This window comes from Symsagittifera roscoffensis, chromosome 7 (assembly GCF_963678635.1).
Source record: "Symsagittifera roscoffensis chromosome 7, txSymRosc1.1, whole genome shotgun sequence".
Lineage (NCBI taxonomy): Eukaryota > Metazoa > Xenacoelomorpha > Acoela > Convolutidae > Symsagittifera > Symsagittifera roscoffensis.
This window is the reverse complement of record NC_087068.1, coordinates 29870460-29893861: the sequence shown is the minus strand read 5'-3', so window position 1 is coordinate 29893861 and position 23402 is coordinate 29870460. Positions and strand designations below refer to the sequence as shown.

Below are 23402 nucleotides of genomic sequence, written 5' to 3'. Positions count from 1 at the left end.
CTAAGAAAATTTGTAAAGAAATCATTACCGTAGAAAAGAGAAATGGAATTAGGCTGAGAGGCTTCGCGCTGCTCAGGAGCGCTATCATTTGTATATGGGGTGCAAATCACTGCGTAAGAGGCAATTTAAAGACACTTCAGTAAATGCTATTATAGAAAAGAGACGGTTGAAGTAAATACTTTTCTTGACAACGCTTTAATTATCCTTAGTTCCTGCAATATTGCTGCAACAACTTAATTCCTGCAATATTGATTATTGATGCATTTATAAAATGCTGGTGTGGGCCCTATCTAGTTTCTGTCATAATTTGATGTTTTGTAGCTCGTGATTTCTTCCAGAAAGACATGGTTTTTGTAACATCTGATCAATTGGTGGAGGAATTAGACATTTTTGGTCTGGAAGCTTCGGATGAAATATTAAGTGAATTGCGACGAGTTTGTGATAGTTTTTCTTGCAACGCAGAGGCCGTAGAAACTAAATGGGTCGCCTTTTCTCACTCATCGGGTAAGAATAATTTAAAATAACAGAATATGGAAAACAACAAAATCCTCCCTAGTTGCTATATTATTTGAATCCGCTTATGTCTTCTTAGAGCCAGTCATGAGAAGTTTTTTTTACCTCTGCTTTCTGTTTAATACCGGATTAATATATCATAGCAACTTAATATCACTGTTTGCTTTGACACGTGAGCAGGTGTCTTGCAGACATCTAGTTGATTTTTTTTTCGTAAACACTTACTTTAGAGACTTGCAATTAATTAGAAATAGACAAAGTCAGTTAACAAGAGAAAATGGCCTGTTCCACACAGTTTTTGCATGCAGAAGCTAATTTTTCCTTTTATAGACTGATGATGATTAAAATCAAACGAAAACGGTCTCTTAACTAACATTGATAGTTTTTTCTGAGCAGAAGCTAATTGTTCAGACAGAAAGCAAATTCAGACAAGTCTGTCTCAAGGTCAGTTATAAATTAAAATTGAAATTTGATTCAAAATTTCAGTCCGTTCTAACTTATCATTCAAATCTGTCAGAAATTAAAATTGCTTTTTGAATTTTACGGGCTTACAGGCTCGTTCCCATTGGTCCAGAGGTAATCTGTTAGCTTTTGCACCCTAGGGTCTAAACTTCGAGGCCGGACCGTGCCTTGGTTTTTTCAGTATGTTTGAAATTATTTTTTTTCGGGGATTTTAGTTTTTCTGCTGTTCATTCAGCTTAATTACCAGATCATGAGTTTTGATCTTCCTTGTGCTATAAAGGTTTTCAAATAGATCATGAAGCGTTGCGCCGCGGTAGGAGTGAATTGTTGATTTTACTAGAGCTGATTTGATATATTGAGAATGCGTTAAAATTGTAAATTCAAACAAACGTTTTCGCACATTTTGTGCATCTTCAGGTTTTAAAAATTCTAAACTATCTGTACAAAATGATCAAAGATCAAAAAAAGTGTCACACACATCATTAATTCAAAAGTTTAAAAATTCAACCAATCAAAACTTTACAAATATCACTGAAATTATGTAACAACTATTATGTAACATTTTAAAACATTTTGTCACAATTTTCTGAGAGTTTTCATCAATTTTGTTTTCACATTTTTGTTTTGTCGCTAATTTTCATGCTAACATGTAAGTTGTTTCAAAAAATTGTTGTTTTAGCCAGAATTTTTCGATTCTGGAACTATAGCCTTACTGTCAGCTCCCTACTTCTAAACTCGACGCGCGTGTTAATTGCCGGTCTCTCTTTCCTAATGTGCAGCGCCTCTAATGTAAGTAACTTGATGCTGCTGGACGCCTAGTCGATTATTTTCCAATTAAACTCAGACTTACCACACTCACTACCACACTGCCTTATATGCTGTCCAACTGGGGTATCCTCTTTTCGGTGTTCCTCAATCCTTGTGGTGAGATATCGGACCGTCTGACCAACATAGATGGATTTGCACCTACAACATTCAAGTCTGTACACCACTTTTGATTTCAGTTCACTGGAAAAGGAGGATTTTAGAGAGGGCACACAAGTTTTCAATTTCCTCGTCGTGAATATTATCAGCGCATTGGTGATATCGCGCAATTTTTTTTGCTAATGTCTGACTGTGATTCCCCCTATATTGGACCATGGGTTGGGAATCACTGCGATAATCACAGGGCTTCTTTTTCTCAGCCATGTTTTTTTTGTTTTTGCCCTCGCTGATGATCTTTTCAAGGGCATGGGATGCAACCCGCGACGACCAACTTTCCGGATATTGGTTATCCAACCACTGCTCACGGTTGATTTTCATGTTCACTTTATCAAATTCTTACCATGTTGACGTACTGCGGAAAACCCGGTGAACAATTTTTTCAATCACACTTCTCTTGTACTGAAGGGGGGCGCAGCTTCTAAAATTGAGTATGGTACCTGTATCTGTTTGTTTTTGATACCATCCACAGCTAATTTTCCTGCTTTTGTCAATACTAATTTGTAAATCCAAAAATGCCAAAGTTCCGTTTGTGTTTGGTGTCTCTATTGTGAACTGTAAATTTGGATGTAGTAAGTTTGCAGCCCGTAGCACTTTTTCTGGATCACCCTTTACTGTTCTCACTATATCATCAACGTAACGGAGAAACAATTTAGATTGTTGCCCTGACTTATTTTTCTCCATTATTGCGATGCATTTTCTGCAGTACCAGACGGTTTCACTTATATTTCGATACTCATCATCTGATATATCACCGCATTTTACGTGATACCAGTTCAAACAGCATTCACATTCTACACCTTTTGACCTGTACGTGACTTTCTTATTGCACTCGGGACATATTCCGTGAAGATCTTTCTCGGGCAAAAACTTTTCGGGAATATCCCTTGATAGTGCAGTTTCGTACTGCTTCAGCCAAAGATTTGCTAAAATAACGGCAAGAGATGCCCCCATTGCCAAACCATCTTTCTGAACGTACCATGTTTCATTGCACTTGAAATGGGCTTGACCAACTGCCATGTTCAACAGTCTCTTCATGGTTTTCCTAGCAATTGATGGTGGTTCATTTTGCTCATACAGTTTTCTCAGAGCTATGTCTATCGCTTCTTTCAGTGGAACATTTGTGTACAAACTCTTCACATCTAGAGATATCAAGTTTTCATTGGGCTCAAGATTAGTGCTCTCTAAGATTTCTCTCGCATCTAGTGAGTTGGTTTCGATGTTTGCGCCCTCAATTTTCTCAAAAAATTTAGCAAGGACTTTGTTCAAGTTATAATAAGAGCTACCAGGCAAGGAGAGGACCGGTCTTAATGGGGTATTCACTTTATGCACTTTCGCCAACCCATAAAGCCTGGCGAGCTGCCCCCAGTAGACCTCATCCTTGTGTAGAGACTCTCACTTATTTCATCTTTTTTCCTCATAGCCAACAACTCCTTATTGATGTCTCTTTCTATCTTCAAAACAATCGCATCACTTGTTCCTTTACTTTTGCTGAATTGATTTGAATCTAATGTATCCGACAACTTGTTCTCGTAGGTGTCCTTTCTCATTACACAAAAACCCACGCTTTTGTCATACGGTACCGCAACTAAACCATTACTCTTCAGATACTTTCGGGCCTTCTCAGCGCCTTTGTCAGATGGTGTTTGTTTCAACCTCTTAGCATAGGCTTTTGCCACAGCTTCGATCTCACAAAAGGCCTCCCCGGGGACTTTACGATTTTTGAGATCCGATAGAAAGTTGTCAATTTTGGCGAGAAAGTGTGTCTCATTAAATTTATCCCTGACGGGATGCTTTGGCCCTAATGCCAACACTTGTTGTACCCAATTTGGTAAATCAACATCATCAAGAGCTCCTACCGAACACTCACCTTGCTTCCCTAGAGGTCGGTCTTGCCTTTCTGATAGTTTCATTAGCTTCTTCTGATAGGTCTCTTTGACTGTTGCTGTTTGTCTTTGTCCCCTAAGACTTAAACATTTAATTACCGAAGGCCAAAACTTCTCATCAACACTCCTCTGTACTGCGCCTCTCGCCCTTTCTAGTTTGACTTCAACGTTTTTCTCATCTGTCCTTGCCTTGTTTATCTCCGTTCTTAGAAGTTTTGCCTGAAAACTGTGTATCGCTTGGTTCGAAAACACCCCGTTTTCCGGTACCCTGAACCTCAACAAATCAGGTATAATGTCGTTTTCTAGACAAACTCTCAAAAATTTAACACGTTGGTGACAGTTGATAAAGATAACATATTTGGACGCATAATCACGGAATAATTTCCAAATGAGTTTGTTTTTCAAAGTCCAAATCAAGAATGGAGTTGGGAGTACAACTGTGCTCATTGGTTTGCAGGCCACGAGGAATAAACCTCACTTGACACAAAGCAACTCAAATAAGACAAGTTTAACTCACCCTCTCCGTTGAAGCCTCCTCGTCAGTCCGACCAACAGCTGTTTCGTATGTTCACCAGTCTTCTTTTCTCCGCCATCCTTCTCGATTGAGATTTTTTTTTCGTGTTTGAACGAAGCTTGGACAAGACAGCTGGCAGGTCGTCTTGGTGTTCGAACACAATCCTCAAAGACTTTAGCTCCAGCTGGACGTCTTGGTGCAGTGCCTGATATTCTTTGACCAGCTCCGTTCTTCTCTTCCTCTTTGAAATGAGACTTTTTGTAATTGGAATGACAAGAATACCCGAGCTGATCAGCTGGTTCCTGATATCCGGTGTACCGTTTCTCTGACAGTATACAATTGCGCTGATATTTGTCAGTGTCTTCAAGATTTCTGTCAATTCCTCTGCAGTGCAAGCTCTGAAATTGTTTGTGCGGTGGCTGTTTATAGAATTATTGATGATGTCGTGCCACACCACCACTCGACGTTTTTCTGCTAGAGGTGTCCTGCAGAGTAGGCTTGCGAGGTTCTTCTGTAGGTTCGTGGTGTTCGGGCTTAAAGAAAGTCCCGGAATAGCCAAAATTTTGGGTAGTAATTGTTCTTTTTCCGGGTTAATAAGTTGTTCCAGGCTGTGGTAGAGTGAGCTAGCTGCTACAATGTAGACCATTTCAATTCTAACATGGTAAAATATAAAAAGATTTTTCAACTAAAAAGATTTCTCCACTAAAACAAGGGGAAAATAAATTTAAAATTACGTCTCCTTGTAGGAGAGACTGTTATTGAGAATTGGCTCAACGCCATAGGGTTTCAAAATTTTACATCTAAATATTTTGAGAATGCGTTTAAATTGTAAACTCAAACAAACGTTTTCGCACATTTTGTGCATCTTCAGGTTTTAAAAATTCTAAACTATCTGTACAAAATGATCAAAGATCATAAAAAGTGTCACACACATCATTAATTCAAAAGTTTAAAAATTCAACCAATCAAAACTTTACAAATATCACTGAAATTATGTAACAACTATTATGTAACATTTTAAAACATTTTGTCACAAATTTCTGAGAGTTTTCTTCATTTTTATTTTCACATTTTCGTTTTGTGACTAATTTTTATGGTAACATGAAAGTTGTTTCAAAATTTTGTTGTTTTAGCCAGAATTTTTCGATTCTGGAACTATAGCCTTAGTCGTTTGATATATTTGGTCCTTGAAGTCCCGATAACTAGTTTCGGTGAGAACTCAGTGATGCGTCTTGCGTGGTGTCGCGGCATCAACCTGAAACACAGACAACTGGGGCGAGAAAGGAAGCTCTTTGGGGGTGATTTATGAATACTTTCACTGAGGGTTTAAAATTGCTGAGGCAAAGGCGATATAAAAAAAGAAAGGAGTGGTACAACCTGACGTCGATTTGGAGGTCGATTCACCAGATCACTCCTTCTTGCGTCTAGTTACGTCAGGGAAACTTCACTCGCCTACGGCTGGGACGGCGAGATTTGGTCAGATAACCAGAAGAGGAAAGCACAGCGCGCATATGATATGAAAACACACAAGCGGTAAATTTGAACAAACAACTATTTAATAAGTTTATCACAACAATTAGGCTAAGAAAATTTGTAAAGAAATCATTACCGTAGAACGAGAAATGGAATTAGGCTGAGAGGCTTCGCGCTGCTCAGGAGCGCTATCCTTTGTATATGGGGTGCAAATCACTGCGTAAGAGGCAATTTAAAGACACTATTATAGAGAAGAGACGGTTGAAGTAAATACTTTTCTTGACAACGCATTAATTATTCTTAATTCCTGCAATATTGCTGCAACAACTTAATTCCTGCAATATTGATTATTGATGCATTTATAAAATGCTGGTGTGGGCCCTATCTAGTTTCTGTCATATTTTGATGTTTTGTAGCTCGTGATTTCTTCCAGAAAGACATGGTTTTTGTAACATCTGATCAATTGGTGGAGGAGTTAGACATTTTCGGTCTGGAAGCTTCGGATGAAATATTAAGTGAATTGCGACGAGTTTGTGATAGTTTTTCTTGCAACGCAGAGGCCGTAGTAACTAAATGGGTCGCCTTTTCTCACTCATCGGGTAAGAATAATTTAAAATAACAGAATATGGAAAAGAACAAAATCCTCCCTAGTTGCTATATTATTTGAATCCGCTTATGTCTTCTTAGAGCCAGTCATGAGAAGTTTTTTTTACCTCTGCTTTCTGTATAATACCGGATTAATATATCATAGCAACTTAATAGCACTGTTTGCTTTGACACGTGAGCAGGTGTCTTGCAGACATCTAGTTGATTTTTATTTTCGTAAACACTTACTTTAGAGACTTGCAAATAATTAGAAACAGACAAAGTCAGTTAAAAAGAGAAAATGGCCTGTTGCACACAGTTTTTGCATGCAGAAGCTAATTTTTCCTTTTATAGACTGATGATGATTGTAATCAATCGAAAACGTTCTCTTAACTAACATTGATTGTTTTTCCTGAGCAGAAGCTAATTGTTCAGACAGAAAGCAAGTTCAGACAAGTCTGTATCAAGGTCAGTTATAAATTAAAATTGAAATTTGATTCAAAATTTCAGTCCGTTCCAACTTATCATTCAAATCTGCCAGAAATTCAACTTGGTTTTTGAATATTACGGACTTACAGGCTCCTTCCCATTGGTCCAGAGGTAATCTGTTAGCTTTTGCACCCTAGGGTCTAAGCTTCGAGGCCGGACCGTGCCTTGGTTTTTTCAGTATGTATGAAATTCTTTTTTTTAACCTGGAATCTTAGTTTTTCTGCTCTTTATTCAGCTTAATTACCAGATCATGAGTTTTGATCTTTCTTGTGCTATAAAGGTTTTCGTTGCAGTTGTTAACTTACTCCTGTGTTGCCGAAGCAACTACATTTTCCCAATCTTTATAAATCAAAAGTCACTGATCAAACATTTGTAATCTCTGTGATATAAACACTCTCGAAACAAACCAGAACTAAGAAAGTTGACTCTTGGAGTCATGTTTTGACCTAAAGTGACAAGTCAACTACATGTTTTGGCGCTCCTGGGTGTTAGAAAAAAGGAAAATTAAACAAACTCAGGAATCGATTATGATTTAGAAAACGTTTTTTTAATTTTTGATTGAGTTTAATTGCGCATGCCTTGATTGTAAAACATAATAAAAAAAGAATATAAAACCCTTAGACAGACATTTCAAAAAAAAAACGTTTTCTAAATCATAATCGATTCCTGGGTTTTTTTAACTTTCCTTTTTTCTAACTATTTTGCGCATCGCCTCGGTTTTTTAGAGCCGTTCTTATGACAGGATCTTCGACGATCAGCTTCAATAGCAACAAAAGAAACGATGTCAGCGTGGAACAGATTTCGTGTTTGCCAAATGCAGCTCAATGGATCTCTCGACTTCTTGGAGAAAAAACTCTGCTCAGTAAAATCAACTTGTTCTTTGAGTTCGTTAGTGGCAGCAGCAGAATCAAGACTGCAGGAACTGAATCAATTGTCAGCGGAAATCATGGATACCGGATCGCCCGAACAAACTAGGTTTGTCACGGCAACAGCTACAGACATTGCAGTACGCCTCTTACAACTACAGAGTGACATCAACGATAACGGTTCACTAACTCAATACAACGCGCAACTTATCCACGACTTCGAGAGAAGAAACACGGAATCAGCAGACAACGCGCATGCCGACATGCCCCCATCATCAATTACAGACAATTATCGAGCAGAAACAAGCTATTCACTTCCAGACGATCGGCGAGCAGAAACAAGCCAACAGTTACAATTTTACAACCCAAACTGCGGATACAACATTTTACATCATCGTCCAAGACATTCTCAACCTAATATGAGCTCGGCAATAACCCACAACTATTCCGAAAGCAAAGAACATCCGACAAACAGACAAGATGTTGTCACAGAGACAAGAATTTATGACAGCAGCCCTCATCCCCCGTCGTTTGCAAACAACAACGCTTTTTCTCAGTGCCAGCAATACAAACCAATGATTGTCAATAACTTTGGAGATGAAGGTGCTCAGCTGGGTACGGATACAACAATCGAGATCGATGACGATGTAAGTTCGGAAACTGTAGTCTACAACCAATAGCAACCCAATACAGCAAACAGCAGGGTTGCAAAGCCCATCGTTTGCATTTACTATTCCGCAACCTCATCACCTAATGCAACCGGGACTACACGAGCAGTCTAGCGACAATATCGATCTCAGAACCCATTTCACAACAAGCACCTACAGTTTTCCACGAGAACAAATTTTCCAATCTCATCAGCAGATACGTTCAACTGAACAATCTTCACACCATAAGTTACCGAGCCAGAAACAGCAAACTGGAGAACAAACAAACTCTTACACAGATCAAGGTTTCTACAGGCCTTACAACCCCAACAACCAAACTATAAAAGATTTTCATTCAGAAAAACATAAAGCGGCATCCTCTTGTATAGTGCAAACCTTCATGGCTACCAATGGTTCATATTAATCCGTTTTTTTTTAGTACCGGAGGCATCAACTTTCCCACAACCCAAACTGCATCCTTATATGCAACCAACATACAGCATGCATCAACACACAAGGATCAACGCCGCGTCGATAGCTTCTGGACCAAGTTGTAATAACGCTTTTCTACCAGATAATAGAGAGCAAAGAAGCAACCCTCACCAATCTTCAAACTATTTTCTCCTAACATCTTTGATTCGAACCATTTCGCCACAAACAACATTACCAGAGTTTAAAGGGCAAGTCAGCAATTTTCCTCAACTGACCACCTATTTTGACATAAATCGAGATAACAGAGACAAAATTGACTTCAAAACCACAGTCAAGTTACCACCAATTCAAATTCCATCATTTGATGGTAATCCTCTGGCTTTCCATGACTGGTTGAACATGTTCATTGCCACTGTTGATAGCAACACAACCATCAGTGATACACACAGAATTACCTGCCTACAAAACGCCGTGACTGGTAAGGCGAAAGAGCTAATCAAAGGCTACTCATGCAACCCAGTCTTCTATAAACCAGCATTAGAGGATCTTAAATCACGTTTTGGCGATACATTTATTGTCGTCAACGCGTATATAAAACAATTAGAAAACTGGCCAGCAGCCACCAAAAGCAGACTTTTTTTTGTTTCTTTTGTCTCCTTCCTGAAACAAATGGTGCAAACCTTCAAAAATCTCAATTTTAATGCAGATTTGAATTCTTCTACTTTGACAAAGCTTGTCAAAAGTAAAGTCCCACAAGATTTGTTTCCTAAATGGACGGAATACACCGTGCGAAATGACATACAGGACACAGATGTTCAACACTTGAAAAATTGGCTAGAAGTGCATGCGAAAACCTACGACAAACTTCACAATCAATTTCCATCCTTCAACAATGCAGAACTGTCAACATTTAGCAGCAATTCCTTAGCGCCCTGTTCCTCAAACGTTATATCAAGCAATCCACAGGCTTCCAAAACACAGGACCTGAGAATTTCAACCAATACAGAACAAAGCGCAAGCAATGCCCTTCTTGTAAGAACGAACATAACATCATGCAATGCCCACAGTACAGTTCTTCTACGCCACCTCAACGCTACAATATGGTAAAACAACTAGAACTTTGTGTCAACTGCTTAAGCCCTCATCACCTCCGAACTACTTGTCTCAAACAACCGTTGTCAAGAGTGCAGCGGATTTCATCACACAAGCCTTCACGACCCAAACAAATTTAAAAAATCAACTTTCGTTGTCAACGCCCATCATGAATTGTTTCACAATACTATGCACCCAACCGTACAAGAACCAGTTTGGGGTTCCGACAATTTTTGTAAACCCGCCCCCCAGGAAATCCGAAACTTTAATCACCAGTCTGCAGATTTTAACCAAAAAAGCAAAGAGTACAAACCTAAAAAGAGAAGGTTTCCAAACCAACCAGACCTAAGCCGCTATGGTGCCCAGCACTCTAACAAATCAGAACATCAGCTATCAAAAACAGAGATGTCATCGCAACAAAGCAAAGACGCAGCATGCGCAGAAAATCAGGGAGGGTTCACTGCCTGTGAGTTTTCGAGTTTTTGTTCAGAACAACCTCAATGGTTTGAACAGCTACAACTAAAGCCGGTCTCATTCTGCCATGGTGAAACAAGCACAACTACTTATGCATTAATTGACCACGGGAGCCAATTTAGCTTCATTGTTAATGAAATAGCAGATAAACTACAAATTTCATCTATGGAACACACATCAATGTCTCTTCGTTATATCGACATTGATCATGAAATGCCAGTTGCAAAGGTTGATAATGCTGTTCACGTCTCACCGCATGACAAACCGGATGTTAAGTTCTCAATGAATAATTTGTGCCAAACTCCTTGCTTAAACATACCGGCGGCAGATGTGTTTAATTTGAACGAGATTTGCAGCTCTACCGACACATTTCGGCATATTCATTTTCCACACCTCGATCATGGGAAGATTGGAGCTTTGCTTGGTGTAAAGTCATTCTTGTTTTCATATCCTCCACACCTTATTGAAGGAAACAACTTTATACCTTCAGCTATACAGACAAAACTTGGATGGACATTAGCCGGCGAATACCAATTGAACAACAATAGACAACAGCGACACTCATCCAAAACAAAACATCGGCCCTTTGTCTTCCACGTTTCTCGCAACAAAACAACAGAGCAACCTCTGGACTATCTTGTACACCAATTTTGTAAAATCGAGGAAAACGGAATCACTACACTCAACAAAAAATACAGCAGCGACGATAACACGACAAGACTTGTAAATGGACGATACGAAATTGGTCTTCCCTGGAAACCCAACTCAAGTCTCAGCAACAACTACTGTGTAGCTCTGAAGCAATTGCAATCATTGCAGAAAAGACTCGGAAAAAACACCGATCTACAAAATTTATACGAAAAGACGCTAGTTACGGACCTGGAAAAGTCTTACGCGCAGCCAGCAGTTTTTACCAAAGAAGTACCTTCTAGATTGTGGTATCTGCCTCACCACGAAGTCGTAAACCCTAACAAGCCGGGAAAGGTAAGGCGTGTCTCAAATGCTGCCTCCAAATTCAAAGGCCAATCTCTAAATTCTAATCTCTAAGCTCGCAAATCTTACTGGAGTCCTTCTGCGGTTTCGTAAGTTTGGTATTGGGACCCTAGCTGACATTGAAGGAATGTTTATGCAAATCAGCATAAAAGCAGAAGACCGTTCCTCGCTGCGTTTTCTCTGGGATCACAAAAATGTTATAAGACATTACCAGTTTTCAAGACTCATCTTTGGAGCAACTTGCTCTCCATTTTGTGCTATCTACATTCTACAGAAATGTGCCTAAGACAACATCGTGAGTTTTCCGCTTGCCTTCGAATCCGTCAAAACAAATTTTTACATGGACGGCTACATTCACTCAGCGTGTTCACCCAACGAGGCATTGAGTCCGCTTTCCAGACAAAAGCAGCTCTACAACAAGGCGGATTCAGACTAACCAAATTTGAATCGAACAGCACTAAGGTACTTAACGGTTTACCAGCCTCGGAAAAAAAACACCTAAGCCAACAACTAGAGTTCTAGGACAAAAATTTAATTTGACAAATGACAAACCATACATGGAGCCTCCAAAGGCATTTAGTTGGGATGTCCACGAATACAGACAATGGAAACTTTTCAGCCTAGTGTCCTCAATTTTTGATCCTCTGGGAATATTAGCACCAGTAACCATTTTGTTCAAAGCAATTTTGCAATCAACTTGGAAATTAGGCAATTCTTGGGGCTCATTACTGCCCGCTAACAGTCAGAAAGAACTACAAAAGCTGCTAAACCTCTTTGTGTCAATAATCAGTCTTCCCCGAACACTTTTCAAAAAGCAATTAACAACACGGGATAATGTTCAACTTCATACGTTCACGGATGCGTCCTTGATAGGAATGTCAGCAGTCGTATACGTGAGAGTCGAATATCAACCAGAAAACCAATTGGCAACTCACTATGTAATAGGTAAGAGCAAAATAGCTCCGATCAAGCAGCTGAGTGTTCCAAAATTAGAGCTTGAAGCAGCAATTATTGGATTTCGACTAGTTGCATTTGCTAAAGTACAACTTCAGCTTAACGTCGATCCTGACGTACATATGTGGACAGACAGTCAAGTTGTAATTGATTGGATCAACTCGAAGAAAAAACAAAAAAGTTTTGTGTCAAATCGTCTAGCGGAAATAAACGCTACTCAAGAAAACAATAACTGGCATCACATACCGATTCATCTGAACCCTGCTGATCACGGCACTAGAGGATTAAAAACCTATAGATATCGAATCAAAATGGTTAGCAGCCCCATCACAATCATCTGAATGGCCACAGAAGTCTTCCGTAATAGAAACTAAAAGCATCTCAATATTCGCCTCAGTGTGTGCATCACAAAAACCGTTTTCAGGTCCTCCAGACTTTGACATCAGTCGTTTTTCCTCGTGAAATAAACTTTTGTTGACTATCGCCGCAGTTTTCAGTTTTTTTCACAAAACTCAGCTCATCATCTGCAAAAGACCAAGACGGAAAACATCGAAAAGAACGACAGCATTCAACTAGTAACGACATGGAACTAGCGAGAAATTATATCATCATATCAGCATAGCTAGAATCGTTCAGTGAAACGATCGAACATCTACAACAGAAGCGGCGCCTGGAAGTGAAGAACAAACTGATTAAATTCAATCCATACCTTGACCACAAGCATATGCTTCGTTCGCGCAGCAGGCTCGAATTTGCACCAACAATGGAGCTTGAATCACGTCACCCGCTGATTCTATTAGCAACTCATCCAACAGTTAAACTCTACCTACAGCATGCACACCAAATTTGCATGCATCAAGGACAAGAGTTCGTCAAATCTTTCGTGCAGCAGCGCTACCACATCATTGGGATACGACAAGCTCTTCGTTCAATCGCTCATCATTGTTTCTTGTGTCGTCGATACAAAGCAGACAACCTCCAGCCAATCATGGCACCATTACCACTGAAGCGATATCCCGACGAAAATCATCTTTTCCCGTTCACTAATGCTGGAGTAGACTTTTTTGGCCCCTTCTATATTGAAAACAAAACAGATATTGAGAAACATTACGGAATAATTTTTACTTGTTTTGCAACTAGAGCTGTTCATTTCGAAAACTGTCCAAATCTGAACACTGATTCACTTATGAATGCAATAGGTCGGTTTACAGCCAGACGGGGAACTCCAAAAACGCTCACCAGTGATAACGGAAAAACGTTTGAAGAGCCTCTAAAGAACTAAAAGACGCCATAAAGTTGGTTGACAATAGAGCCTGCTCTTTCAAGCTACAACGGCAAAACATCCAGTGGTTCTTCAACCCGCCATTTGGCCCTCATTTCGGTGGCGCTTGGGAACGCTTGATTCAGATTGCCAAGAGAACAATCCTCGTCATTCTTGGATCGCGAAAACTCACACTTGATGTTTTTCAGACAATTTTAACCAAAACCGAAATGATACTGAATTCGAGACCCTTGACAATTGTAACTGATTACCCAGAAAATGACGAGCCACTGACACCAAATCACTTTCTCATTCAACGACTTTTCAGCAGCCTTTCACCAGGAGTATTCGACGACAGCATGCCATTAACCTAAACTAAATGGACCCACGTTCAACAGAAGATGAACCACCTGTGGAAGCGGTTGAAGAAGGAGTACTTACCTTCACTAATGAAACGCCCCAAGTGGAACGAAATGCAACCACCATTGAAGGTTGGAGACATAGTGTGGGTACTCAAAGACCTCACGCCGCGAGGTATTTGGCCGATTGGACGTGTGGTAGAGGAACATCCAGGAAAAAATGGCACAACACGAGTGGTGACCGTGAGAATGGCTTACGGCACTCTCAACCGCCCCGCTACCGCTCTTGTTAAGGTTTTTTGATTTTTTTTGCAACGTCTTTTGCGCCGTTCGGGGCCCCGGGAGTATGTTGCCGAAGCAACTACATTTTCCCAATCTTTATAAATCAAAAGTCACTGTGATCAAACATTTGTAATCTCTGTGATATAAACACTCTCGAAACAAACCAGAACTAAGAAAGTTGACTCTTGGAGCCATGTTTTGACCTAAAGTGACAAGTCAATTACATCCTGTTTTTACCCGTGTGATAAAAAGGGTATTGCAATCGGGTATTAGAATTCTTGTTCCATAAATAACTTTGTTCACAGGACTCATCTCCTGGACTCATTCATTTCTCTGTTGGAAATACTGCTACAGATGTGTTTTGATCATGTTAGCATTTTAAATCTCCGTCCTATTTACACAAGCGAAGCGTAGTGTAATATTTCCAAGAATTTTTTTTTCAACCTAAATGGCAAATAAAAGTGCTCATTTGGTGGTAATTCAATTTAATTTATACTATTTTTAATTGCGCGTGACATGTATCTTGCCATGTTTCAGCGTTTTTTGCAACAATTAAGTGCATAACGTATCTATGCGTTGTTAAGCTTTATTGTATATTGCAATGCTCAAGTTTTTTTTTGATTTTTCCTTTTGAATTTAAGGTTTGTTCCATCGAGTTAAAAGTTAGCAAAACAATAGTGGGGTGCTGTCAGAGTTGTGCCTTTTATTGTACGCAATATTTTTCAGAATACTCAATTTACAAAAGTTTTTTCAAAACTTGAAAATCCCAACCCTGTTATTGGGTGGTGTCAGACTACTCTCAAGGATTGCGATTCTCGCTTCCACGTATGACTGCTCAAGTCCTTATAATTTCTGAGATGTGACGTTTCTGTGGTTTTACATTTTTCCCCGTTTTTCGAAACTTAATTTAAAAATTTCTCAAAATTTGAAGTTTCTAACCCTGTAGTTGAGTGCTGTGATAGTACTCTCAGGAGTTGCAATTTTTGCGTCTAAATGCGACTGTTCCAAGGCTGTTTTGATTTCCAGGGTGTGACGTTTTTATGTCATTTCAAATTTTTTCAAAGAACATAGATAAAAACCACTTCACAAATTTTTATGGGTTTCACAAATTTTGAATTAAAACAACTTATGAAAAAATTCTTGACATAATTTAAGTTACGAACACTGTTATTGGGTGCTGTCAGAGTGCAATCAAAGGTTGCGAAGTTCTCAAAAACAAAGTTCTTACCGCAGAAATTTCAATAATTCTCAAAAACGACTACTGATTTTCAAAAAAATGGTACCGATGGGAAATCGGCTGCTCTTCTATGTGCTTGTTTTTTTTTCGCTAGTCTTTTCTTTTTATCTCACGTTCTACGACCTTCGGAATTTTCAGTAGGCGGTTTTTGTCCTAATTGTTAAATATTAAAAGCACAAATCTGAGATGAAATTTTCAACCAAAAAACAAATCATGGGGATCTTTCCAATTGGCTATTACTTAAATTCGGTAGAAATCATACCCATTTTTTGACATTTTGGTGATTTTTTTGAAATTTTTCTTCTCAAAAACAACCTTGCGAAATTGGAGCTTAAAAGAACTTAAACCAAAAAAACTGCTATGCGACCCTCCTCTGCGCAAGCGTCTATGCCTTACGTTTTGCAAAAAAAAGTATGGCATTAGAAAATGTCCAATTTTTGAAATTTTGCCTGTTTTTTTTGTTATTTCCTTCCAAAAGCCAACATGCAGATTCTGAGTTGATAGTTTATCAAACTAACATTGTGCTTAGATTTTGCCTGCGTTATATCGTACACCCTACTGGTTTGTAAGAAAGCCATTTGTTTTTGCATGTTAAACGAAAAAGTTGTTGCACCTCTAAGCTGTATCGTATATTACAATGCTTGAAAATTATCTCTTGGCTTATATTTAAAAGGATTGTATGTTGATCTGATAAAATACCGTTTAAACATTGCAAGGGTTGAAATAATGTTAATTCAAGTCTGCTGGAGCACGAATCTCTTAAATCTAGGTTTTTCTAATATTCGCGGCGCTAATTTTCAAGATTTTCCTTTAGTTCAGTTCACCAAGTTCGAAAGTGTCAACCCTATGGTGGGATGCTGTCGAGGTAACCTCAAAGGGATTGCAAGTTGACAGCTCATTCATTTTGGGTTTCCTGATACGGCGTTTTTTATGATTTTTTTTTTAAAATGTTATAAAAATTTGAAATAAACAAAACTAAAGGAACTGAAAATTCTCAATCAAGTGGTGGGTCGCTATCAGCGTAAATTCAGGAACTGCAAATGTCTTCTCTCAATAGTTGTGCTCAAATCCTTGTGGCTTTCGAGGCGTGGCGATCACTATGATTTTTTCATTTTTTTAAACAAAACTTGGAAAAACTAACCGAATTTGAGATTCTTAATCCTGTGATTTGCTGCTGTCGGGAAGTTTCGGGCGAATTGTCAAGTTAAATTTTGGCGTTCAATTTTAACTGCTGAAAACTGGCTGGTTTTGGTGATAAGGCGTTTCTCATGATTTTTCATTGTTTTTTTAAAATTTTATTAAAAAAATTAACAGAACTTGAAAGTGTCAACCCTATCGTGGGGTGCTGTCATTGTACGCAGTGAAAGCAAAATATGGTTCTCGGGATATGGGGATTTTGTTTTTGAGTTTTACATTTTGTTTAAAAAAGTTAATAAAATAAAACTAGCCGAACTTGAACTTCTCAGCCCTGTGTTGGGATGCTGTCTAGATACACAACGGATTTGCAATTCTTTCCTCTAAAAAGTTTGCTAAATCCTATTGGTTTCCGAGATATGACAATTTTATGTTTTTTTTTTCATCTTTCAAAAAAATCTATCTATTTGTTATATTTTGGCGTCTCTAATGATTTGTTTTTTGATTTCTTTTAAGTTTTTCCAGAAAACTTAGATTTGAAAAATTCAAGAATTGGATTTCCCAACCTTGTAGTTGGGTATTGTATTAGTAGCTCCAAATTGCAACATCTCAGGTGTTCCAAATTGCAATATCTTGCATCCAAATGGGCAAAGTTTAGTTTCCGAGATATGAGGTTTGGTAAGTCTATTTAAATTGTTTAAATTATAAATTTCACAAATGTTGAAATTCCCATCTCTATAAAGATGTTCTGTCAGGGTACTCTCAGAAGTTGCAAATTTTTTCTTCAAATATGGCTGCTCAAGTCCTTGTAGTTTTCGAGATATGACGTTTTCTATGATTTTTTCAGAAGTTATTCAGATAACCTAATTTCAGTTTTTTTTTAAAATTTAATTTCCCGACCTTTTAGTTCGAGACTGTCACAGTAGTTTCAGAAGGTTCGCTTGTTGCCTCCACATATAACTGCTCAAGCCTTGGTAGTTTTCGAGATATGACGTTTTTTATGATTTTTCAAATTATTTTTTGTTTACAAATTTGAAATCCCTTACCCTGTAGTTGTGTGCTGCCAGGGTAAGCGCAGGGATTGCGAATCTTGCCTCTAAATATGACTGCTCAGTTCCTTGTAGTTTTTGAGATATGAGGTTTTTTGTGATTTTTTTTCAGAATACCCTAACAATTTTTTTTTTCAAAAATTGAAATTCTCAACCCTGTACTTGTAGGCTATCAATGTACTCTCACGGGTTGCGAACCTCGCATCTAATTATGACTGCTCAAATCCTTGTTGGTTTCGAATATGACGTTTTTTATGATTTTTTTTCAGTTATTGGCTGTCTCAGAATTTTCGAATGTTGCCTCCACATATAACTGCTCAAGTCTTGGTAGTTTTCGAGATACACGGTTTTTTGGCTTTTTCAAAAAATATATTTTTCAGAGAACTTCACGTAAGTTTGAAGCTTCTCAAAATCTAAAATTTCCAACGCTGTAGTTGGGTATTGTAAGAGTACTCTCAGCAGTTTCAAATCTTGCATCCAAATGCGACTGCTTAATTGCTTTTAGTTTCCGAGATGCGATGTTTGGTATGTCTATTTTTTTAAATATTCAAAATTACATATAATTCTCAAACAACTTGATATTGCCTCCAAATATGATTGCTCAAGTCTTAGTATTCATCGAGATTTGAAGTTTTTTATGGCTTTAAAAAAAGAATTTTTTGAAAACTTCAGTTTGAAGCTTCTCAAAATCTGAAATCTTGCAAATCCTTGCGTCCACATGCGACTGCTCAATTGCTTTCCTTTCTGAGTTTTGACGTTTCTTAATTTGTCTTAACTTTGATATGAAAAACTTGTAAAACACTTGCAAAATTTGTAATAATCAACCCTGCAATTGTGGTGCTGTGAGAGAAAGTTCAAAGGATGCAGATCTCTTTTAAATGCTTTTCTTTGAATTGTTTAAAATTCGAAGCACCGGGCTTGCTTTATTTGAAAAACTAACCAGTCTTGAAATTCTTAACACTATCGTGAGGTGATGTCCGAGTACGTTAAGGGGTACTGTCAGGGTAAAAATCTGGCCTCTCTATTTAAGTGCTCAAATCTTGTTGGGATCCGAGATATAGCGTTTCTCATGGTTTTTCTCATATAGCGTGTCTGTTGGTTTCTTACTGGTGTCCAAATATGACTGCTCAAATTCTTATGGCGTTTCTGGTTTGCGTGATTTTTTGAAAAGTTTATGAAGAACTAGCAGAGTTTGAAGTTATGAACCCTTTGTTGAGGATACTGGTATATTACACTGTGGTTGCAAATCTGGTCCCTAAACTTGACTGCTCAATTTCCTCAACTTCCCGAGATATACTGCGACTTTTTATGAGTTTTTCTTTTTGATTTCAAAAAAACTGATATAAAAAAGCTACTTACCGAACTTGAGTTTCTCATTCCTAAGTCTGACGATAATTTCCCATCTTTTCTTTAAGTTTGACTGCTCAAAACTTTTCCGAGACATATATTTTTTTTCAACTGTGATACCAAAAAACTTAACAGAACTTGAAATTCTCATCCCTTTGGTGGGTTGCTGTCATGGTTCACTCAGTGGTTGCAAATCTGGTCTCTTTTAACTGCCAAAGTTTTTCTGGTTTTCAAAATGAGGCGATTTTCATGATTTCATCATTTTTTGTTCAAAAATTTTACCAGAAATTAATTGAGCGCGAATTTTTCCAACTCTGTGGTAGTATGTTGTCAAGGTGTCTTCAGGGGTTGCAAATTTGGAATCCAAATATGATTGCTCAGGCTTCTGGTTTCCGAGAAATTCAGTTTTTTATCTATTTTTTTAAGTTTAAAAAACTTGATGTAAAAAACGAAAGGAACTTGAAATTCTCAACATTATGGTGGATTGCTGTCATGGTAAACTCAGATTTGCAAGTTACCCCTCTAAATAGGGGCGCTTCTTCTAGTCTCCGAGATATGGCATTTTTTTCTTTCATTTCCAAACAATTTCAAATGAAAAAAAAAGCAATTTTGAATTTCTCAATTCTATGATTTGGTGCTGTTCGGGTACAATCGGGGATCTGTCAGGGTTCAAATCTGGCCACTGACTCTTACTGTTCAATTTTTTTTAGTTTCTGAAATATGGCGATTTAAAAAAATGGCAGAATTCGAATTTGTTCCGTTGCTAATTTAAAATTCAAATGTTTTGCTTGGAATGTTTGCCTAGATGGCGCAATTGGTGTCTGCTCAAAAATTGTCGGCTTTGGTTCTGCTTCGTCAGTTTTGTTCCGTTGCTAATTTAAAATTCAATTGTTTTGCTTGGGATGTTTGCCTAGATTGAAATTTTATCGAGACATACGAAAATTTTAGTAGACCTAGTTTTCAATATTTAACGCTTTTTGTACTTCCAATGTTTTTTTTATGTTTGTGTTGTATCACAAGTGATGCGAAGCTCCGCTTCGCCTGTGTAAAACTTGAGTTTCACAACTTTATCTTGGTGTGATGTCCGGATGTGGAACCCAGAAGGTGCAAATTTACCTTTTTCCAAATATGACTTCTTCACTTTTCTGTCTGAGATATGCTGTCATCATTTTTAAAGTCCTTTTGAATGTTTTAAGATTCTCATATTTGATTTATTCCAGTCGTTTTGGCGATATGACCATTTTGGTCAAAAATAGCCTATAAGTTGATTTTCTAAAATATTCGGATCACCCTACAATTTACCCCAAATTTGATTTAGGAGGATAGAAAATATGGATTGTTTAGGAAAAAACTTTGAGCATACATTAGATTTATAGAAAATTATCAGTTTATTTAGGGAGAATTGATTAAAAATACGTTAGTTCAGGCGATTAACAGCATTCAAATGCAATCCCACAGAAAAATTGTGATAACCAATTTTATGTGCGCGTTTGTTCGAAATGCATACATTACAGAATTAATTTTCAAACTGAATACGGGGAAATTTTCGGTTTGTCACTTAGGGGTGAGATTGAACGGTTGATCCAAACATTCATTTAATGAAATAGAAACCCCTGATAGATGAGCTCAGTTTATCGTCATGGTTGCATTGAATTGTGCTGTTTTTGGAAGCTCTTTTTACGTTCAACGATCTATTTGAAGCACCGTGGGTGCGAGTCATGCGCTAGTTATTTTCAAGTCATTTTTTTTCAGTCTAAAGGTTTTTGTCCAGATAACTTCAGATTTGTTGCCGCCGGTTGGCAAGTTTTTTCCGATGCTAATTTTTCCTTCTACTATTTGTGTTCAATTGTTTGTTTAGAAAACTAGTTTTTTCTTTTTGTTAGATCCAGCTTTTTCAACTTTTTTTAAAAAATTTTGTTTTGTTTTCGATTTAGCAGTTTTTTTTGTATTGTGTTTTTGCTCGGCTTCGCATACGCTTGCAAAGTGTACTAGCCTGAATTTGTTTATGTTCATTTTTTCTCTTTTTTAAGCTCTCTTTGGTCTAAGTAGTTGTGGTTTCTTATGTTTTATCGGCTTAGTCGACTTATTTTGCGTCGTTCGGAAGAAATATTGTTTTTTCAACAAAAAATAAAGTCCGTTGTAGTGGAAATTTTCAAAACTTTTTTTATGACAAATTAACTAAAACTAAATCAAGAGTCCTTATCAGCATTAGTGTCAAAATGTTTTTGACTTGATAGCTGGTCGCACAAAATCTCTTCGCATAATCATTTTTGCTTAAAGTTTCCTTGTTCTAGGGAATATCCCACTGACAATGGGACGCCTCTCAGATTTCCAATTGCATCTAGCCAATAGCAAAGCAAAACCAAAAACAGCTTCCAAAGACAAAACCTTTTTTGGAACCAGTCAGCAATTAGCTCGCAGTATTCTTGCAGACTCACAGCCTGATTCAAATGTATTGGACCTATATAGCGACAGTCCAAAAACTATATCACAGTCGGCTGTTAAACCTCCAAGAACTCCTGTTACCAAGACATACAATACAGCTAGGACGCCGAAAGTGACAGCCGTTGATATCTCGTCGCCGAAGCCCTCGCCGATTCTGGTTGAGAAAGTCTCGAGCACTACCTCGCAAAAATACGACGCCAGACAAGATTCGGGGTCCACTGTGAAAGATTTTGGTAAGCTTGATTTAAAAGCGGGCCGTGAAAGCGATGAGTTTGATGAAAATGCGAAACGTCCAAAGTTTTGCGAAAGGATTGAATTAGATATAACCGCTATTAAGTATCCGAGAACAATGTCGACGGATCCATCCACGCAACAAAGTGCTCTGTATAACGAACTTACCAACCTTGGAGATGCCATGCAAGATTTGCACGGATTCGATGTTTCGCAATTATCCTTCACGTCTACTGATGATGTGGTTGGCTTAGGAAGAATAGTTTGCGACGGCGACGGAAAAATGAACCCGAAGTCTATTCTTTTACAAACTCCAACTGGCGACTATTTGACACTAGAAGTTGATAACTGTCCTAATTATGCCCTGTTTCCGGGTCAGATAGTAGCGGTTAGAGGAACAAATCCAGGCGGTGGTCGAGTTTACGTCAAAGAGATTTTTCACGGTGCCAATGCGGCTCCCGTGGTGATAGAACCGCCTGAAGATTCGGGAGCCATGTCGATGTTGATGGCGTCCGGGCCCTTCATACCTAATGATGGAGTGTCCTTACAACCCTTTCAAGATTTAATCAAAACAGTTAGAACCTTGAGACCGAATGTGCTAGTTTTAAGCGGTCCTTTTCTCGACACGAGAAATGAAAAATTGATTCAAATGGAAGAACCTCTAAGTCAGTTATTCGAAGGAATGATGTTAACTTTGAGCAATCTTGCAAATGATCTATCAATGGAAACTGTAATTCTGCCATCACCGCGTGAAATAACACACATCGGCGCTTACCCGATAAGACCTTTTTCGATAACAAAATTTGATGTGAGTAAGAAGCTTCATTTTATGACAGATCCGTGCATGTTTTCTGTAAATGGTTTAGTATTTGGAGTCTCGGCTACCGATTGCGTGTTTCATGTTAGCTTTCAAGAATGTTCTAAACAAACAGGGCAAAAAGATACGATGGACAGAATATCGAGGCTAGTTTCTCACTTTTTACGTCAACAATCATTCTATCCTCTCTACCCGGCTCATAACGATGTATCCTTAGACGTTGATTTGTTACCTCTTGCTCAAATGAGTGTTCAGCCCCATGTTTTGATTATACCTTCGGAACTTTCGCCTTATGTTAAAATGGTGGATGGCTGCTTGGCTGTTAACCCGGGTTCAGTGACTAAAGGTCAAAGCGCAGGCACTTACGGGTTTCTTCAAATTGACTTGGAGAAAGTGAGAAATCAGTCTGTGGTTTCAGAACAGGCAGTATCTTGCAAAGTGATCAAAATGTGAACTAATTGCCAATTAATTATTTTTTGTTTGAACTGACACTATGAGTGAGACGTGTTTTTGTGACTTGTTTGCTTGACTGTTGTTTTCAATATTAAACATTTCAAATTTGTTATTGCTTTAATTCATTTTTCTGACATGAAATTTTTCAATGATGACAATTGAATGAAATGTTTATGCAGCTCGTGGAATCTATTTTCCTTTGCGAGACTTTGACTTCGAAGAACGAACTTTGTCACGTCCGTGTTTGTGTTTTCCCCGAACCTTCCAGAAAATTCCAGAAAAACGTTTTGTCTCTAGCATCGGCTGATCATCGTGGTAAAACCTCCGAGAAATGAAGACACCGATAGGCTCATTCCATCTGGATTGAACGCGATCAAGATATGTGAGCGTACCTCTTGTTATCTGATAGTCTAAAACAGAAATGGC

At 38.2% G+C, this 23402-nt stretch overlaps 1 protein-coding gene across 1 annotated transcript; it reads left to right on the top strand.

Annotated features, from left to right (window-relative positions):
• The first annotated feature begins 6266 nt into the window (after nt 1–6266).
• Nucleotides 6267–23067, top strand: LOC134851429 (DNA polymerase alpha subunit B-like). The gene is made up of 2 exons (XM_063867505.1): nt 6267–6428; nt 21325–23067. Exons 1-2 carry the CDS (start codon nt 6269–6271, stop codon nt 22974–22976), a joined length of 1812 nt encoding a protein of 603 aa, XP_063723575.1. The 5' UTR covers nt 6267–6268; the 3' UTR covers nt 22977–23067.
• Nucleotides 23068–23402: the final 335 nt, after the last annotated feature.

Excerpts from the sequence above, each read along its gene's own strand:
- LOC134851429 (XM_063867505.1), top strand. The coding sequence starts at position 6,269 with ATGGTTTTTGTAACATCTGATCAATTGGTGGAGGAGTTAGACATTTTC. Across the intron at positions 6,429-21,324 it reads CGCCTTTTCTCACTCATCGG|GGAATATCCCACTGACAATG; the intron begins GTAAGAATAATT and ends TCCTTGTTCTAG.